The sequence below is a fragment of the Notechis scutatus genome, chromosome 4, assembly GCF_049901735.1.
Source record: "Notechis scutatus isolate UNSWTSFEM ecotype Mainland chromosome 4, rNotScu1.2, whole genome shotgun sequence".
Classification (NCBI taxonomy): Eukaryota; Metazoa; Chordata; class Lepidosauria; order Squamata; family Elapidae; genus Notechis; species Notechis scutatus.
The window spans coordinates 24,922,717-24,944,167 of record NC_142012.1 but is presented as its reverse complement, the minus strand read 5'-3'; the positions used below and the strand labels follow the sequence as shown (position 1 = coordinate 24,944,167).

Here is a 21,451-nt window from a genome sequence, read left to right as displayed (position 1 = left end):
TGCATGGGCTGGGAACAAGATGGGTCATCACATTCTTCTACTGCGTGTACAGACTATTGGTGAGGAGTGACCTTATGTTCCCTAATTTCCAACCACCGAGCACTTTAAATATCACCATTTTGAACTGGCTTTAAAAATATGCTGTGTTCTGTCATCAGATTTAAACATGTCGGGTGAAGATCCAATCGCTGACTTCACACAACATATTATGCTTACTAAATATTAATTTAGTTAATATCAATTTTTATTTCCTTAGCATGCTGCACGAGTATAGACCACTTGGTTAGTTTGATTCAGTGAATTGTACAACTGTCCTTCCAAATGGACTAATTCAGTCATCATATTAAATATATTGGTGAACATGGTCATTGTTTAGTGTAGCTGGTGCTAAAATGAATAGCTGACTGTTCAGACTCTCTGATACCTTTTACCCTTTAGTTAGTTATGTTTTGAATGCAATTTAACTTAATTTAAAGCTTGTTACAATGGTCCAATCAAGAGATTATTGCAGTTCCAGTTTGGAGCTATCACTAGTACTAGATTGCAGGTTTAACAGATTTACTCGGAGACGCTGCTGTAGTGCTCTTCTGTGATAACCAAACTGAGACCAACAGGAACAAGAGTGCCAGCTGATGCCCCCTGATGCTGTATAGATTGTATAGAGACCCCAAAGTCAAGGGATTATAATCCTTGATTATAATGAAAGAGGCAGCACATGGTAGGGACTATTTGGCAAGAAACAATCTCTATTATGTTATGTATCTGATTCTAAAAAAAGGTTTAAGTACTGTAGGAACAAGTAATCAAGGTATTATACAAGTCTATTTCTACACTTGACATCCCTGTAAGAAAATTGGCAAGGCATGGATAAGTATTACAGAGCAGAAATCATTCCCTTTACAAAACATTGATTTTGTCAGATCATTAACCACTCTAGATCTATGTTGTTATACTACTAGTTGTTTAGCCAAGTGATATCCATTAGGTTCAGGCACTTATTGGGTCTCTCAATTTACCCTGCGTGCTGGTCTGGAGAAGCCAGAAGTGAATGAATGCCATGGAATGGAAAAGAAGTGAAATAATGCAATTCACACACCAGGCTAAATCAACATACCATAATAAACCATATTAGGACTTAGCATAATAAATCAGACTATAATTTCTAAATACAAATAATTTATGTAAAGCAACTTGGCCTCTATCAGTTTAAATTATGCACTACTAAAAAACAGTGTGTTCCACTTGAATTCCACGATTCTTTACTAAAGTGTGCAGGGCAACCCCTTTCTTAAAACATTTTATATCAGCAACATGTACTCAGATAAAGTTTAGTGATCAGTTGGCTTTTCATTTTCTTTTCCTCTTCATTCCCTCATAAGATTTGCTTCGTTCCTGATCATTGTCACCTTGTTTTTTTGTTTGTTTTTTTAAAGGAGTTTTCGAAGCAAAAGACAGAGCATTAAAATATTATCTTCAATTCGGCACATTCGTCGCTTGCGTTCTTCTGCGATACGACTATCCTCTTGTTGTTTCTTTTCCCGTGATCCTTTCTTTATTACTCTCCTGATGAGTATCCCACCTAACAAGCCAACCCTTCCGAAGAACTCAGGCAGACGGGGGCATCTTACTGACCGGGGTTACCTATAAAAGACTGACGCTGTTTTTCGGACCGCTGCAAGCTCCGCCTTCTCAACGCCGATTGGAGCGCGGCCCAAAACTAATTCCTCGCTTAAAAGAGAGAATGAATGGCTCTGGGAGGACTAAGGCGGCAGTTGAGCACTAAGACCGCAACGGCTCCCTTCCTGCCCAGGCGAGATTGCAGAGACGAGGAGGTCTCCAGACACGAGAGGAGGAGGAGGAGGAGGAGGAGAGGCTCTAGGAAGAGCAGAAAGGCAATGCTACGACAAGCCCAGCGCTGAAAGGGAGAAGGGCACCAGAAGAGGAGACACCTGACGAGACGCTCCGAAAGGAGGAGAGAGAGGGGTAAAAAAAACAATAAACCCCAAGGGAAGCGAAAAACAGGGTCTATCGCAGACGCGGTCCTTCCAGTTAGGCGTAGCGAAGCGTTCTCTTCAAGACCGCTCCAATGAACATGTCAGGGTTGACTTTGCAGGAATACGAATTCGAGAAGCAGTTCAACGAGAATGAAGCCATTCAATGGATGCAAGAAAACTGGTAAGGGGATTAGGAGGAAGGAGGCTCGCGGCGCCCGATTGGCCGCTTCTGCCCCTACGGAGCCCGTGTGCCTTCCCCGGGGCGAGATGGCGGTGCCCGTCCGCGTCTGGCGATCTCCATGGCATGGATTAAAAGGGAGCGAAGGGGAGGGGGCGGGTGGATGCGTGGCGGTAAAACCCGAGAGCCGTGAAGTGACCGGCAGCGAAGGGGGAGCGCCGTGGCCGGCGCGCCTCTGTGATGCGTACGTGGGTAGGGATGGATGCATGGCTAAGTGGGTGCCCTAATTGGGGGGGGGGGTGTCTGCAGATCGAGGGAAGAAACGTGGGGAAGGTCGTGTTTTTGCGTGGCTGGCTGTAGTGTTCGGGCTGAAGAGGAACATACCATTGCCGGGGAACGAGCCTCCTAGATTCCCCCCCCCTCCTCCTCCTCCGGTGCAGAATAAATTATATAATATACTATATTTTCAAGTGATGGATTCAGTAGGCTGCTTTCCGCCTTAAAAAAAAAAAACAAATTGGCTCGGGCCTTTGATCTTCCTCCTCCATCACGTGGAGTACCTCCGTACCCTCGTCTTACAAAAAACTCCGGTTGGTACTACTAGTAGTCCACTTGCCCTCCCCCCTCCTACTATTTCCGCCCCCTAATCCATTGGCGGGCATGTTTCCTCTCCACTTCCTTCTGGGGTATACGGAGAACCCATAAAATTGATTTATTGGGCGGATATAGTAAAATGTCCCTCCTTTTATGTCGGGGGTTCAGATATGGATGGGGAGGGACCGAAGAGTGCCTGAAGCCTCAAGAGGGCCGGGAAGTTAGAGAGAGTAGGGTAGCCCATCTTCGGTGCGTCCCTGAAGTTATCCATAGCAAAGGTGAGGCGTTAGCCTGATATTTCATGCCCTCCTACCAGGGTGCTTTGGAAAGTTATTTGTTTAAAATATTATTTATTCAAAATATTGTGGCGAGCTATAACCGTGCCTTTTGGTTTATTGGGAGTGTTCCTTCCTCTCACCGCTGACTTAAGACAGACAGAAACCTGTGCGGCTTGGAATGACCTTGACTTAAGTGTTATTTATTTTTTAAAAGCTGAGGCAATCTCTACGAGGCGCAGTGGTAGATAGAAGTACCCATCATCGATATATTGGAAAGCCCGAAAAGATAAACATTGGAGGATTTTTATTTTTTATTTTTTTTTAGGCTTAGTGGGATAACCGGGGTGGGGGAAGAGGGTCGGTGTGGTCGTTCCAGACTTCTCCTTTCCCCAAGCGCATCCCTTCACCAACCGCCGGCGGCTCGCTCAGGCCGGCCCGCGAGGCTCCCGGTATGCGCGCGCGCGCCTTTCTCAAAGCAAACACACGCCTGGAGTGGCGAATGAATGGTAGGCGGAGGTGCGCGCCGGGAGTCGGCTGAGTCTTGACGGGGCTTCTCATGGTTAGCTCAGGTTCTTCTATCCCGGAAACTTGTAACGTTAATTTTTCGGCGCATGGGCAGAGTGAGTTTGCTTCAAGGGAGGAGAGGGGCTTGACTCGCCGGCTGGGGCACGGTCTGCGTTGGAAGAAACGGGCGGCAAACGTTGGGGGCGGGGGCGGGGGAAATAAACGAAAGAACCTGCCGGGGCAGGTGGAGCCTCAGTATGGGTTGAGCCTCCGTATTGCTTTAAGAACTGAAGCTCCAGGGATTGGGGAAGAAGGGAAGAGCTCCAATAGACGAGTGTCTCTTAGTCGTGGGTATCCAGGTTTTATTTTTTTCCTTATCCATCACCACCTACACCCACCTACAAGATGTCAGCATCTTTTGCTGAAGTGGCAGGGCGCAGACTTAGGCTGGCTTCTAGCCACTCGATGCGGGCCTTCAGGTCTGATGCTTCCTTGAGCAGGCCCGGACTGCTGCTGCTTTGGCGGGTTTTTTGACCGAGTATCGGCCTCCACACGACGAGTCTAGCAGGACCGTCCCCCGACTTCCCTTCCTCCCTCGCTTTGCAGCCTCGGCGTGAGGTCGGAGTTGTCCCTTGGACCAGGGGTCCCCAACCTTGGCCACTTTAAGCCTGGTAGACAAAGCTGGCTGGGGAATTCTGGGAGTTGAAGTAGTGTTGGAGGCAACTTCCCTCCCTCTTGACCAGAGGCAGGTTGGCCTGCAGCTACCCTGAGCAGACAGAAAAACTTGGCCCAGAGTGTGAATTTGGAATGGGCTGAAGGGAAGGCTGCCAGGTGCCCTAGAAAAGAAAAAGCAAGTTAGTTTTTTTTCCCCCTTGGCTTACTTCTGCCTATTCTTAAATAGGTCGACATTAGTAAATGTGGCTTTGGCACTCGAGATGGTCTGTTCACAGTGACTGCACACCACGCAGCTCCCAGAGTGGCAAAAGCCAGCTCAGAAGAAACGCAGGAGCAACCTGGAGTTCCCTCAGTGTAAATAAAAGGACCCACATCAGTTTCAGTCTCCAATGATGATTTTCTGCTTGGATTCTGTGGATTCCCCCCCCCCCTTCACCAAATGAAAAAGGGGAGTCATAGGCAAAGTGACTGATGAAGAACTGGACTGGTTTCTGCTTCAGGATTCTGCCCATCTTCTTTTGTCTGTCCCACCACCCTCATCCCATTAAAATTCCATGAAATAAAGGAAAATGCTGTATAGAAAGACTAAGGGGTGGTTTGGTACAGTGGTTAAGGCATCAGGCTAGAAACTGGGAGACTGTGAAATCTAGACTTTCCTGAGGCAGAAAGCCAACTGGGTGACCTGGGGGCGGTCATTCTCTTCCTGCCTAGGAAGAAGTCAGTGCCAAAACACTCCTGCAATCTTGCCAATAAAACTGAGGCGAGTGTTCAGGCACTGACTAGAACTCTGATTCAGAATCCCCCTTCTTTCCCCAAACCAGGGTAAACATCCAAACAGGTGAGTTAAAACCAACCAGCTGCTATGAAGGGAAAAGAAAATACTTGAAACTACAGGAAACTAGCCAATAAGCCTAAATATGCCCTTTTCCCTAACAAAATAAGGAAGGTTTGTTTCTTCTACTTTGTTGGAAACCAGGTGTCAAAAACAGTATCGTGAGGAAGGACGGCTGTGAGAGGAACTCAAGAAGCCAACTGCTAACCCAGAAGATAAATGCTAGGAAAGAAGTGGCTGGGCTGGAAGCTAGCTAGTGATCAGAAGGCAGTTGGCACTACACTTCCTAAAATCCCAAACACATTTCTACCCACAGTCAGTACAGGTCATTTAACTTCATTGTAAAGGAATGGCAAAGATTGTATACACTTAGAGGCTGTTGTTGAGATGCACTGAAATAAGGGGGAAGAATATTACTTTTGTAATGTTTAGGCTGGTCTGACTGATGGCTGGGGATAAAACAAAAGCAACCTCATGAAGATAATGGGGAAATTGCTGAAACTGATGTTGTCAGGGCAAGATTGTGGCATGATTACAGTAAATGTAAGTAAGGATTATGCTGATGTGTTTGAAAAAATTCCTTTTTTCCACAGTTTTTTCCTCACATAAGATCTGCTCTAGCCTGGTCAATATGATTGATTAATATATTAAGCCATATTAGATTTTGTTTCGTTTGGGCTTAGTGTGTTGTGTGAATCCAACAACTGCAATTTATAAATCATGATTTATAATAGTGCATTATAGAATCCAGACAGTAGTGTTTCATTCAAATCATGATTAAAATCAGTTGACCGTGATATACAAACTGTAAGTTTTATATTTCCTTTTCTTCTGCTTACAATTGAATAACTGTCTTTATTCCAAAATAATGGCTTGTTCTGGACAATATGCCAAGAACAAGAAACAAACCACTTTTAAAACTAATAAGGATAGCATATTAGATAAAAAAGTGATTTTATGTCTCTTGATGTGACCATACACAAGTCAAGGTAGATCTTTTAGTAAAAAAAAAAAAAACCCACTTGATTAACTCTATAGAGCCTTGTACATAATACACATTAATTTCTAAAATGTCTCAAGTTTTTTTCTTCTTATATCACATTAACTAGTTAAACAGCCTGCTGAGCTCCTCCCTTCTCTATATTCTTCCACAAAGAAACAGAAAAAAAAAATCATCACTTTATCTAGTAGTGCTGCCCACAAGATAAAAGAAGAAAAGTATTTCCTTTCTCACGCACACTATTTGGTGTTTGTTTGTTTTTTTTTTTTTGGAAGAGAAATGTTGCATAAACATTGAAATAAATATGCTCACTTGATTTTGCAAACAATGTATGAAGTAATAATGACAATGATTTAAAATGAGGAACAATTATAATAAATTACAAAAAGTAATTATACTGGAGGATCAAATTGTCCTGTCCTGAGAACCACACAAAATTTTGAAATCATTTTTCTGTAATTTAAAATATAGGCAAGAAGCTTGGTTACTCAATGCGCGAATCAAAGGATCTTTCTAGATATTAGGAAATTATGTGTACATTTTGGCATATTAATATCCTCAAATGACTAATACTTAACTACATGTCAGATCTACAATTTTATAGAGAATGGCTATTATGATGGGTTTAAATATATATATGTATGTATGTATGTATGTATATAAAGTTTTATTGAGTTTTAACAAAACAAATAAAACATCTTATTTGAGTACAGCATCGTTCCGGGTTATCACATTTCCATACAGACACAATTTCATATGCATATTCATCTTATGTATTCAACTTCATATCTTATTACTCTTTTTCCAACTTCTCACTATTTCTCCCTTCTCTTAATTTTCTTTTATGGTTATCTCATTTTCCTCTTATTCAATTGTATTTATTTTACCTAAATTTCTGTATCTTTTTATTCATTGTACTTATATTTTCATCTGTCTTGTTTACAATTTCATATGTTCTTTTCCAACATTCTTAAAAAGCAAAATTCCCCCTATGATTGCCAATCGAAGTGCAACACCTTTAAATGTTATTGTTATTATCATATGAAATCTCATTAAACATTGAATTTGTGCATTCTAAAATTATAACATTCAAATTTCTAATATCTATTTTATATCGTGCAGATCTCATCATTCAGACTCTGCTTGGTACTTCCCCTTGAAAATGTAAAAAGAAAAATTCTAAATACATAGCAATATATATATATATATATATATATATATATATATATATATATATGTATGTATGTATGTATGTATGTATGTATATGTATATGTATGTATGTATATGTATATGTATATGTATATACACACACACACATATACATACATACACATTAGTAAACAAAATAGTTATTCAAAATCATTCTGGTACTGGTATGAACCTTGTAAATCTTTCATGTTTCTTTTCAATATCTATCAATCTTTGAGAACAATTGAAATGTTTCCCTCCCTTCTTCATTATTACGTTAATTGTTAATAAGCATACCATTGGATAGTCATACAGTTTTATCTTATAAATTATTTACTATTAATAAGCAAAATAATTATTCAAATTCATTCTAATAACTGGTATAAATTTCCCTATAAATCATTCACATTTCTTTTCAATATTTTATCAATCTTTAGAAACAATTACAATGTTTCCCTCCCTTCTTTATTATTGCATTAATTATAAATAAACATACCATTACATAGTACAGTTTTATCTCATAGATTATTTACTTATTTCATTTCTAACTCATTACAGTATTCTACTGTCACAACACTATCTTTTGTACCTTTGCAGAATCCTCACTTTTAACTTAATTTAACCAGTCTCTGTATTTTCTAGCTGAGCAAATACCTTTAATCCTAGTACGTTTCCCCTTTTTCTTTATTTCCTGTTTTTGTCCCTCATAAATTCTTTCCCTTTCTATCTTCCCCCGTTTTTCTCATCCCCTTTTTATACCCTCCTCTCTCTAATTTTCCCTTCTGTCATTTTCTTTTCTGCTTCTCCTTGCTGTGATACTTCTTTTTCAGACTATTTTTCTTTTTGGCTGTTCCCTTTGATCTCAAACTTTTAACTCCTTCCCCCCCTTTTCCCCTTATTACCACACTTTGCATTATTTGATCATTGAAAATGGCTTCTTCTTTGTCCCGCCCTTCTTGCTCTTGAAGCTTTTCCTTTTGCTTTTCATAGTTCAGGATCTCCATTTCAAGAAATTCAAATACGAAGCCAAAGGATCTTCCTCCCCTTTCTGCATCTTCTTTCTGTTTTTTAAGACTCATCTTCAATTCCTCCAGGAATGATGACATTTTAAACACTTTTGAACAACCACCCGATTGACTTTAAGTAAAAACAGAAAAAGAAAGAGAAAACCATTGCTAAAAACTTTTTTTAAATCACCAAATGATCCCAGACTGTTCCTTCTTGTATTTTTCCTTTCCGTGGGTTACTGTATCTTTTAATAAGGTTTCAGTTACAATGTATCCTCAGGAGTCTTTTCAAAGTTTCACTGTTAATCCTCTTTATTTTTCCAGGTGGCACTCCATTTTTCCATGATTTGAAGTCCCACCCTTTTGCCTCCACTCTTCTCCTTTTTAGGGCTTTAAAATGACCAAAGAAAAAATCTTTATTCTCCTTTCGACACTTAAATTTCAGCTTAAAGTTGCCTATTAGTGTCAAGGTAAATTAGTACAGATTTCTTTCCATATCATTTGTAATTGTCAATATAAAGGTTTTTTAAAAAGGGGGTTTTAACCTCCTTTTCTCTCTCCTTTGCCACTTAAAGATCTTCTTTCAGAAGTATCCCTCTAAGTACTTTTAGATTCAGGGTACCTTGTTTATATGTTCTCTGTTGTTTAGCCCGGTCTGTCCTGCTTTCCTCTTTGTCTTCCTCCTGCACAATCTTATCCAGTCGGGTTCTTCTTTGAGGTGGCCATTTCTGACCACCGCTGCAACCGTCTTTGGGAAAGGGAGTTTAGATCAGCCAAGGAGGAGAGATGCGGCTCCCCTCCACTCGGCTAGCAATCTCCCCCATCTTCACCACCTCTGCGGGGTGGCTTCAGCCCTGAATCCAAAGGATCGGGGCACTCCAGCAGCGAGCACAGATCGAAACCGTGCACAATCACGGATTTCGGTCTGTCGCTGAAGAGACCCCATGATGGGTTTAATTATATTATTAGAGATCAGGATAACCTCTGTGAATGTTAATTGCATAAAAGGTACTTCTGAGTTGAACATTTTACTTGTTTGCCTTTGATTTATATAAGAGGATAATAATGTCTTCCCCAGAAATTCCATGCAAGGAAAAATGTCACTTTTCATTATTGCCTGCAGATATTAAGAACAAAAGAATGCCATTCCACTATCCATTGTCTCTACAACAGTGTTTTTCACAATAGTGTCAATGTCTCTACTGTGAAGGTTTGGCTGTACTGTAACATAGGATTTTAGAAGCCTTTCACTTACAGGTGAAACTCAAAAAATTAGAATATCATGCAAAAGTTCATTTATTTCAGTAATTCAACTTAAAAGCTGAAACTAATATATGAGATAGACTCATTACATGCAAAGCAAGACAGTTCAAGCCGTGATTTGACATAATTGTGATGATTATGGCTTACAGCTCATGAAAACCCCAAATCCACAATCTCAGAAAATTAGAATATTACATGAAATCAATAAAACAAGGATTGTACATAGAACAATATCAGACCTCTGAAAAGTATAAGCAAGTACTCAGTACTTGGTTTGGGCCCCTTTTTCAGCAAGTACCGCCTCAATGCGGCGTGGCAAGGAAGCTGTCAGCATGTGGCACTGCTAAGGCACTGCTAAGGATGCTTCAATAGTGGCCTTCAGCTCTTCTGCATTGTTCGGTCTCATGTCTCTCATCTTTCTCTTGGCAATGCCCCATAGATTCTCTATGGGGTTCAGGTCAGGCAAGTTTGCTGGCCAATCAAGCACAGTAATCCCACGGTCATTGAACCAGGTTTTGGTGCTTTTGGCAGTGTGGGCAGGTGCCAAGTCCTGCTGGAAAATGAAGTCAGCATCCCCATAAACCTCGTCTGTGGAAGGAAGCATGAAGTGCTCCAAAATCTCCTGGTAGACGGCTGCATTGACCCTGGACTTATTGAAGCACATTGGACCAACACCAGCAGATGACATGGCTCCCCAAATCAACACAGACTGTGGAAACTTCACACTGGACTTCAAGCATCTTGCAGTGTGTGCCTCTCCATTCTTCCTCCAGACTCTGGGTCCTTGGTTTCCAAATGAGATACAAAAGTTGCTCTCATCAGAAAAGAGGACTTTGGACCACTGAGCAACAGACCAGTTCTGTTTTTCTTTAGCCCAGGTAAGACACTTCTGACATTGTTGTTCAGGAGCGGTTTGACAAGAGGAATATGACATTTGAAGCCCATGTCCAGGATCCGTCTGTGTGTGGTGGCTCTTGATGCTCTGACTCCAGCCTCAGTCCACTCCTTGTGAAAGGCCCCAACACTTTTGAATGGCCTTTTCCTGACAATCCTCTCCAGGCTGCGGTCATCCCTGCTGCTTGTGCACCTTTTTCTTCCACACTTTTCCCTTCCACATAACTTTCTATTAATGTGCTTTGATACAGCACTTTGGGAACATCCAACTTCTTTTGCAATTACCTTTTGAGGCTTTCCCTCCTCATGGGGCGTGTCAATGATGGTTTTCTGCACAACTGTCAGATCAGCGGTCTTTCCCATGATTGTGATTCCTACTGAACCAGACTGAGAGACCATTTAAAGGCTCAGGAACCCTTTGCAGGTGTTATGGCTTAATTAGCTGATTAGAGTGGGACACTTTGAGCCTAGAATATTGAACCTTTTCACAATATTCTAATTTTCTGAGATTGTGGATTTGGGGTTTTCATGAGATGTAAGCCATAATCATCTCAATTATGACACATCACGGCTTGAACTGTCTTGCTTTGCATGTAATGAGTCTATCTCATATATTAGTTTCACCTTTTAAGCTGCATTACTGAAATAAATGAACTTCTGCACGATATTCTAATTTTTCGAGTTTCACCTGTACCTGCCTGCCTTCATTGAGGACCTGTATGCCGCACGGGTCAGGAAGGCTGAGAAAATATCTACAGACCCCTTTTATTCTGGACCCAAACTGTTTCACTCTTCCTCTCAGAACGCTGCTGTAGGCATTGCATACCAAACAATCGGACACAAAAGACAGTTTTTTCCCCCTAGTACCATCATTCAGCTTAACACTTAATTACCAGAGTACTTATTATGTTTAAGGATATTTACCAGTGTACTATGGCTATACTACTATTATCCTTTTCATCTTTTCTACTATCTTGTTCTATTGGTATATTGGTATATTATGATTATATACCCCGAGAGCTTATGCAAATTTCTTGTGTCTCCAATCACATTTGGCCAATTATTCTACCCTATCCTATCCTTATCCTACTCTACCTTACCCTACCCTACCCTTCCCTATTATTTCACTCACCAGACAGACTTTTTCTTTAGTGAGTGTATGCTCCTGGACTTGGGTGTAGTGAACCTCCTTTGACAAACAGAAAACACATTTTGTATATATTATAAGAGATTTGAGCAATTTAACATAGCAGATAAAAAGTTCTACCGTAAAGCAGATTTGAGCCCTCTGTTGAAAAGCACAGCTTGATGTTGCAGGTTTTACATTTCAGAAAATCTTAGTAGAAATTTGTTTAAAGGAGGCAGGTTTGTGTGTGTGTGTCTGTGTGTTTAAAGGACACACAAAAATGATATTAATTTTACAGTCTGCATAATACAATGACCCTCCAAACAGTACTATTCTGTGTTCCAATGTTATCTCTGGAAAAATAGCTCTGTCGTGTAGGATGAATGTTAGTGCATGGTCCAAAGTTGCTAAGCAAACTTTTGTGAGTGAGGTGGATTTGAGCTTCAGATTCCTTGAGTTCAGAAATCTCAATTTCTGTTGATGAATTACAATTGTACATCATAAGATTATTATTTTTTTACTTTTACATACTGTTTTATTATTTCTTAGTTTTTTTCCAGCAGCAGAATTATTGCTGGCTAAACTTGTTATGTTCAATTATCTTGGGAACTCAATTAAAAGATTATATATTGGTACAATCCAAATTATAGCTAATTAGAGAATGTCATTGCACCACAGCTACTGAGCAATGTATCTGATATTGCAAAAATAATGTGTCACCATATAAATATCAGAATGAAGGTGAAACAGCAATATTCAATCACTACAAAGATGAATTTTAATCTTTTTAGTAGTATATTCCACATTTTCAGCTAGATTATATTGTGAATATATACTAAGTTTTTAACTTTCAAGGACTATATAGCTCCTCTCTCTATTTCTTCAACTATAATATCAGGATACATTTATCTGAAATAGATTTTTTTTAATTTCCGAAATGCTCTATGAAAATGTGAAATACAGAATATGGTGTATTGCACAGTCATAACTATATATTTCACAGACCTAATTATAGTATCCCTGGAGTATGCTAATTTGTTGCACAATGTTACCTGCTGGATATCTCACACAGTAATGTTCATCACATGCTGTTCAGTTCCATAGGGGAATTAACTGTGTTAGCTTTAATGTTAAATAACTACATATTGGTGTCACATTTTTAAGACTGTATTTTGTGAATGAACTGGAGTGAAATGCCACCTCATGTTTAACTGCATATTGTTTCAGAAAATTATGGAGAAGGTTACAAATCCTTTGGATGTATTTATCTAGAATATGTGAATGTTTGCTCATACAGAATTATATTATTGGTCCATCTACCTCTATCTTACTTATAGTGAGTTAGCAGTGGATCTCTAGGGTTTTTTCAAAAAGGTATTTAATCTTTTCTTAGTTCTATTTGGACTATAACTGCAGCTTGTTCAGTAAAACTATTGTACTTTCTAATTAAATTATAGCTTTTCCAATAAAAAAGATTGCTTCTTTGTAGAAGATCCTTAACTAGTTGATTCTAGAGACCCTCTTATATGTGTTTAGTTTTTTGTTGTGGCTTTGTTAAACTGTATAACAGATAAGAGCAACTTGTATTCTCTTACAGATTCTTTTTCAATAAGTCATACTCCTGACTTTCATTGCAATAAAATGCCATACAAATATGTCTGCCTATAGCAGGGGTCCCCAAACTTGGGAACTTTAAGACTTGTGGACTTCAATTCTCAGAATTCTTCAGCCAGCAAAGCTGTATGATGGGACGATCTCCTGTTCCTGCGCTAGCTCCTGCCAACCTAGCAGTTCAAAAGCATGCAAATCCAAATAGATAAATAGATACCACTTCAGTAAGAAGATAACAAGAGTTCCCTGTACCTCAGCATACAATCCTGCTGGTCACATGACCTTATAAAGAGTCTTCAGATAATACTGGCTCCCTTAGGTAAGAAATGGAGATGAGCACCAACCCTTAGAGTCAGACACAACTGGGCAGGGAAATTTTTTTACTTTTTTATATAGACTGGGTTACCAGTCAAATTCTTTGTTGTGCTACATGTTGCATTCCCTTATAGTTACAGATTCAGTGCTAGTCATTGGGTATAATTTAGTTTTGTCACAAGCAAAAGATAAAGTCAAGTTTATCACAAGCATTTTCATGTTATACTATATTCTCTAATAAGAGACTTTTCTGTAGGCCAACGAACTGTTCCCCATATTCTGCCAATTTGGAGGTACATGCAGTATATAGATACACATTCTTTGGGGATTGGTAAGTATATTCTAATAAGAATAGAATAGAATAGAATACCTTTATTGTCACTGCATTCAAAATACAATGAAATTTGAAAGCTACTCCAGCACAGTGCTCCAAACACCATATCACAATCACACTACACAGTATTTAAAAGTAAAATAATTAAAGTAATAATAATAAAAAACCTAGCCTAAAACCTATTTAAAACATATATTAAGTTAGATAGTTTAAAAATGCCACTTTATACATAAAACTAAATCACAAATGTACTGTTTGATTCAAGACAATTATTGCCTTGGAAAAGAAACTGTTTCTCAGTCTATTAGTCCTCATTTTAAGAAACCTATAACGCCTCCCTGATGGTAACAATTCAAAATATGAATGACCAGGATGAGAACAGTCTGTGGAGATTTTTTGTGCTCTAGAGAGGAGTCTGGTCTTCGCAATCTCTTCCAAAGAAGAAAGAGAGCAACCGATGATTTTTTTGTACTGTGTTTATAACTCTGGAGCATCATCTTATCCACTACAGAGCATCCAGCATACTACACCGTTACACAGTATGCCAAAATGCTTTCGATGGTAGAACAGTAAAAAGTAACCAGCAACTTCTCACCCAGACCACTCTGTATGAGGGGATAAAACATGACTCCCATCACAACTCTTAGTATGCCAGTAGTGACATAAAAGGGAGGAAATGTTTGAGGCACAATGGCGTTTACCTCAGCCCCACTCTAAATGTACCCCCCAATAGATTACTCTCAAGGGAATGCAATTCTACACAAAAAGTTTTCTACCATTGGTTTTCTCTCATCTAAGGAAATTGAAACCTAATTACTTACTCTTTGCAAAACACAAGGTTTGCATAGCAGCAGAGATTTTATAATCTCAAGGAATTATAAAAGTAGTAACTATTTTGGCAGGGGAAAATTTCAAGCTCAGCGTTGTGTAACAGGATAGTAACTAGGTCATAGTCTTAAATTTATAGTAAGTTCTTCGATTTTAAATATTTTTTCTGGATCAGAAATAATTGTGTTTTGAATCTCTATTTCAAATGCACAAAAGCCTTTTTTTAACACATTTTTTAAATAAACACAACAGTGAACTCTTCTGGAGCATTAATCCAATGGCAAAAGAGCTGTATGGTTTGCCAAAATGTGTTTTAAAATCATGCTTCTGATCCAATATTTCATCCAGCTACACCCAACTAGTTTAGTTTAAACTGATACAGTCTATATTGACTGTCGGAGTCAAACAGTTTTAAAAGCTGTTGTTCCTAACTTGCAGCTGCAGTTTGTGGAAATTAAAATTAAAAGGGGGGGGGAGAGAACACTCCACCGAACATGCCATAACACCCCATTTCCTCTTTGCTTTGATTTGCATAGCCTGCTGGGCTTAGCAGCATTGAAAGACAGTAACCGTCCTTGTGTGCACTCAGCCAATAGCGTTCACCTTCTGATGTCTGCTGATAGGGAACAGACCAATAGGAATTTGGGAAGGTTGTGCTGACTGTTAGAGAATATAAGGTTCATAACATTAGAAGAGTTGGCTTTTTGTTTGGGGTTTTTTCGGTGTGTGTGTGTGAGTGAGAGAGAATGTGCGCGTGAGAGTGTGTGTGAGAAAGAGAGGTGCCATCAAAATTCTTTCCTTAGAATCACATACCATGCATCACAGCATGTATCAGTTGTGTGTTTTTTTTAGCTTCCTTGCAGAGTGGTCTTTTCTGACAGGACAAGACTTTTGTTTTAGACAAAATTAGAGGGACTGAGAACAAAACATCTTTATGCATGCATGTGTTTTAAGTTAATAAACCACAGAGCACGTTTTTCAGAAAAGGCTATTTCATAGTGTCATCAAAAAGAAGTTGCTTTTAAGTGCCTGAAATATTTACTTCAGTAGCTGAGCCTAATCTAGGACACTAATATTGTACATAATAATATTAGGGAAAATTGTAGACCATAATAGAGTCCTGTAACATTCTAAACCTTATGATATGATCTGTGTGAGGCTGTTTAAAATGTAAGTACAACTGAATTATACCACTGTCAGGATCACTTTAATAGAAGGTATAAATATTAAAAAGAAGACAATTTAATTCATTGTATATGCGTAGATGGGAAATAACACACAAACCAAATAGATGTTTTTATGAAATATTCAGGTACTTTTTTTCCTATGCAGCATAAAGCAATCTTTTATTTTCTTCCATTCTGGGCTGTTAGCAGAAATATCAGAAATATGTACATAGAAAGAAAAGTTAAAACAAGCTGCCGGAAAGATATTTTTTTTAAAAGCAGCAAAATAAATGATTAATATTATGTGGGAGGAATATGGTTTTTTTAGCTGTATAATCAGATAACAACTCATCAAGAACATAAATTACAATTTGAAGAGAGATTTAATTCATTGCTATTTTTTTTTTACCTTATACTCAGAACAGCTCACCACATCAAAGTGAAATGTTTTCCACAGTCCTATATTTTTGACAATAGATATTTTGATTTTGATTTTTTTTTTGCAAATTGTGGAGTTAGGATTTGCATTGATGTTTCTTCCAGAAAGAAATAATTCTCATATGTAGAGGTAAACATGGATGATAAAAAGTGATTTGCAAAGTATTTATTCCAAGTTCAGAACTTAGAAGACAACAATAATGTGATCAGAATTTCTCCAAAATAAATAATATGTTTTTAAATATTGGTAATATAAGGCAATATCTGTCAAAGGCACTTCTCGTTTCTGTGCATGTAATGTAATTTCCTCCAATGAAACATATGATATAGGTCAGGACCTGAATTCAGCATAGAGCACCTCAGATTTTCTGCTGTTTTACTAAAAGCAAGCCAAATATATTTTATGTTTGTGTATTACTGAGCATTTGTGTTTTGTTTTGTTGCGGTTGAGTCAGTCTCGATTCCTGGCAGCTGCCTAGACAAGACCCTGTAGTTTTCTTGGCAAGATTTATTGAAGTGACCTGCCATTGCCTTCTTCCCAGGGCTGAAAGAAAATGACTGTCCCAAGTCACCCAACTGGCTTTGTCCCTTAGGGTGTCCTGTTTGTAGCCTGGTACTTTGAAGCAGGCTTTTTCAACCTTGGCAACTTTCAGATGGATGGGACTTCAGCTTCCACGGTTGAGAAACACTGCCTTAAACCATTTCACCAAGGTAGCTCCTACTTCTGAGCATATATACAGAGAATGCGAGAGAGATATTTTGAATATTTTTTTGAATATCGTGTTCTGAATCTATGAGCAAGTAGGACACAGCTTGCATTTCCCAGCTTGCTTTCTTCTTTCTTTGTCTTCAAAAGAAAGCTCTAGGATGCTAATTGTCTGCTCTCAGATGCTAATTTTCTAATTCATTGCTATAACTAGATGTCAACTGTAGCTTGAGGTTAGTTCTAACAGTCACTGCCTAGTTTCAATAACTTTGGTTAAATATGATTAGAGGAACATAAAAGTTAAGGTAGTAGTTGGCCCATAGAAAAATAGTACAAAGTTTGTGATCTTATGATACCTTTTTTGACAAAGGAATCTGAAGGAGTTCTTGAAATGAACCTTCACATCCCCCCCTCCCATTTTGGCTAATCATTTCCTACTACATGATGTAGTTATGAGGATTAACTTAAATGTTATTAAGGAGTGCTTATCCAGAATGTATTACAGATTATCAGTAAATGCTTTAAAATAGTATTTTGAATTAAACTGACAGAGTGAAAGCAGGAATCATTTACTGTATTTGCCGGCGTATAAGACGACTTTTTTGCCCTAAAAAACATGCCTCCAAGTGGGGGTCGTCTTATACGCCGGTAAATACATTGTCACTCGGTGCAAGAGCGACGGGCGGAGCTCTGCAACTTGCGAAGCCCTTCAAGCCCAGCCGGAGTCTCTCTTCCTCCTCCTCCCACCCACCCACCCACCCTCCGCCCGGCTCGGGCGCTGCGGAGGCCAATCTGGAGGTGGGGTGGGGGTGGAGCGGAGGGTCTCTGGCGGGCCGCTTCACCCAGCCAGCCCGAGCCGCGTAATGGCCCGGGGAGTGGGGGGAGAAGGTGGTGGGGGTGGACTGTGGCGCCCCTCCTTCTGGGCAGCAGGGCGGGGTGGCAATTTGCTCCTCCCGCTTCTCCCTCCCTCTTTGAAAGACCGGGAGGGCTGTGCTTGGGGCGGGGGTGTCCTCAGGAAGTTCCTGATGGGACCCGCTGGGCAGGGCCACCCGGCTCCCGAGCTGCTTTCCAGGGTCCCCTTGGGAAGAAAAGGGTCCGGTGGGCGGTGGAAGAAGGCGAGCGCCCTCCTCCCGCCCCTGTCCCGTCCCGTCCCTCCTCTTGTCCCCTCCTCCCTCCCGCTTAAGAGAAAAGATCTGCCTCCCCTGCACCGAGCTTCCACCCGGCGCCGCGTCTCCCGACCAGCGCGCGCTTGCGACTTGGGAACCGGCCAAGCGACTTTAAAACCGAGCGGAGGCCAGAGATAGCCGAATTACCCTCCACACCACACACACACACACACACACACACACACACACAGAGAGAGAGAGAGAGAGTGAGTTGGCAGCTGTCCATTCCCCACCCTTGGAGTCCCGATGGCACGCACGCGGGGGCTGTCACAAAGAAAGGGAGAGGAATTGAGTGCCAGCCTGAGAAAGGCGAAGCTGCCTCTCTAAAGCATTTTGGTGGCTTTGTAAGTTTGGAGGAAAGGGGTTGGGGGTGTCAATCAAGAATTATATCCAGAATACCCCAAGTGTTACAACTTACCATATTTGCTGGCGTATGAGATGACTTTTTTGCCTTGAAAAGCATGCCTCCAAGTGGGGGGGGTCGTCTTATACGGCGAGTATATAACAAAAACTATATTTTGAGTGGAAATGTTGGGGGCTCGTCTTATACGCCCAGTCGTCTTATACGCCGGCAAATACGGTATCTTTTCCTGAAAAAAAGCTGTCCATGCAAAGTATTTTATTCCAAAAGATCTTGCTGTCATCCTTTTTAATACAGGGATTAGGTCAAGTAGCTTCAGCCTCCTTAAGAAAGCTAAACAGCCCCACCAGACTTCTGGATAAATGCCCCACTTCCCTGTGGGTCTGTTTTGTCTCTAGCGTGGTCATTGTAGCATGGGATGGATTCAATTAGAGCCAATGACAGGGTCATCTAGTCCAGCATTATGGTTACACAACTGCCTTTGCAAAGCCATTTCTTTTCTAATAGATGCAGATAGACTGGTTATGTATGTAAGGTTCAGCTATTAAGGTCTATCCTGATTGGCTTTATATTTGTTCCATCATTTTTAAGTTCTCTGGCTTAGGATTGAGATCCTTGGCATTTTCTGAAATGAGTTATTTTAAAATTGTTGTTTATGTTTTGTTTTCTGCACTTCTTGCCTTCCAAAAGCGTTTGAGCTACAAGTTCCAGAAATTCCAACCTGGTTGGTTAAAATGTGGAAAATAAAAGTTTATTTGGATCAGTCCTCTCCTACGTGTTACATTTTGTTCTAGGCACAAAACCAAAGAAGGATTCGGACAAACTATATGTATTTAGAAAGCCTTTGAAGTACAGGAGAAAGTGAAAGTCCATAGTCTATTTGGCTTTGGAAAGAATTGTAGCATTCTTCAAATAGCTGAATAGGTGTCACAGACAATAGTCCATGTGGTGTAGGGTAAACGGAACCTGTTGATGTTTAACTGTGAAGAAGAACCAATGTTAGACAGAGAGTAGTGAGGGACATATTTTGAGGTGACACAGTATGAAGGAACCGGAAGGGAGGAGTTAAGGAAAATAAAGCAGTTTGTGTGCAGAGAACTCACGTGTTAGGAGTATTATTACAAAATACGACATGGTGTCAGAAGTTCTGTAACATGGGTAACTGAACAACGAGGTCTACCCAAAAGAGGAAAATGAGCGGCAGTGGGGATGAGCAGAATGAGGAAGGAGTTAGCAGAATGGCTAGCGAATCCAGCGCTACTTTTAATATCCAACCACCGGAGCCCTTTGATTTTTCCAAACCAAATGAGTGGACAAAATGGATACGGCGATTCAAGAGATTTAGGCAAGCAAGCAATCTCACAATAAGCTCCGAAGAAAATCAGGTGAACACTTTGATTTACTGTATGGGAGACGAAGCAGATGATGTTCTGTGTGGCCTGAAACTCAGTGAAGCTGATCAGCGTCAGTATACTAAGAGACAGCTTTCAGTAATTCTTTGTAGTAAAAAAGAACATTGTGTATGAGCGTGCAAGATTTAATATGCGCAAACAAGAAGCAAATGAGACAGTTGATGCATTTGTCACAGCACTGTATGTATTAGCAGAACACTGTAACAATGGAGCACTACATGAGGAGCTCATCAGAGACAGGATTGTAGTAGGCTTGGTCGATACACGGCTATCGGAACGCATGCAAATGGAAAAAGACCTAGACCTGGATAAAGCTATTAATATGGCAAGACAATTAGAGGAGATTAAAAAAACAGCAAACTACATTGCTACTCGCTGCGGGCGGTTAATTTGACCAGTTGTAGGAGGAACAGTCAGGCTACCATCTGAGAGGATGCCAACTGGAGGTTCTGTGGGAATAGGTGCATAATTAGTACGTGGTGTAGTATCCGAGATGGCATTCAAGGTTGGCACATTAATATGTGCTGCTGAGGATCTTTTGGAGGCAATAAATCTCCTGCCACTCACAAATTGTCGATTACTCAAGAGTGGCTTAATCGACAAAACTTTGAAGACTCTTCTTGGCAAAATGCTGAAGGATCTTAACAGGGATCCTCTTCTGAAAAATAGTTTTGGGGTGTTGGAGTTGTCAAAACTGAGTAGCACTCTAGTGCAGCATTCAGGAGAGGGTAAAAGTTCAACCTTCTTCAAATCATCAGCTTTTAGCCCCAATAACTGTAATATATGGTCCCTCGCCAGCTGTGTTGAACCCCAGTGAGGTAAGTTGCCATTAATGGGATTAATGATGAGGGCCACCTGTTTTGACTGTAAGACCAGGTGACTGTTTGCGTCAAAAGATGTAAAGTTCAAAGTATTGGTAGGATTACATTGGCCAGTGCTTTTGCTGAGGCTTGGCAGGGAGAACCCTGCCGCCACATCAGGCTGCCCAGCGGTCAACCTAGGGCTCCCACTGGTAGTCCAGGAAACTTAAGTAGTTTGAAGTACTTATTATTTTATCCAGCTGGAGCTGAATGCCTGCTGTAGTTTCTGCAACCAAGAAACATTGCTGAGCCAAAAGTTCTGTAAGGGTGGGCTCGTTTAAGGATTGGTTGGGGGCCGTAGTTTTAGATAAGTCTTTGTTCTCAACTCGGGGATGACGCCCTCAACCATCAGAAGATCATGACAACCGGCAGCAGCCAGACAAAAGGGAGCAGGAGCTTTCAAACCGAGAGGGCGAGCTAAAACAAAGTCCTCAATCTTGGATTTCTTCAGAGAAGGATGAGGAACCAGGTCAGTGAAAGATCTGCTCCTTTTCCTTGTCTTCATTATATTAAGTAGCACAATAGAGAGGGAGCTGTGTAATATAGCATAGAGTCTAGTCACTGAAACAAGTCCTAAATCCAGAGGAAAAGGAATCGGAATCGGAAGGTGAGAAGAAATGAGTCCTAATGCAAACAATGGCAGAGCTCCACACAAGTATACCCAGGATTCTGCCCTCCCGACAGAGCAGGGAACATGAGTAAATAAAAATGATAAAATAA

General features: G+C 40.4%; 1 protein-coding gene across 1 annotated transcript in view; it reads left to right on the top strand.

Moving 5' to 3' along the window:
- The first annotated feature begins 1,730 nt into the window (after positions 1–1,730).
- The window catches only part of ELOVL6 (ELOVL fatty acid elongase 6), a 70,338-nt gene continuing 50,617 nt past the window's right edge, over positions 1,731–21,451 (top strand). The window contains exon 1 of the mRNA XM_026668690.2: positions 1,731–2,175. Coding sequence (XP_026524475.1) covers positions 2,087–2,175 — 89 coding nt within the window. The 5' untranslated portion in view covers positions 1,731–2,086. The remainder of the gene's footprint in view (positions 2,176–21,451) is intronic.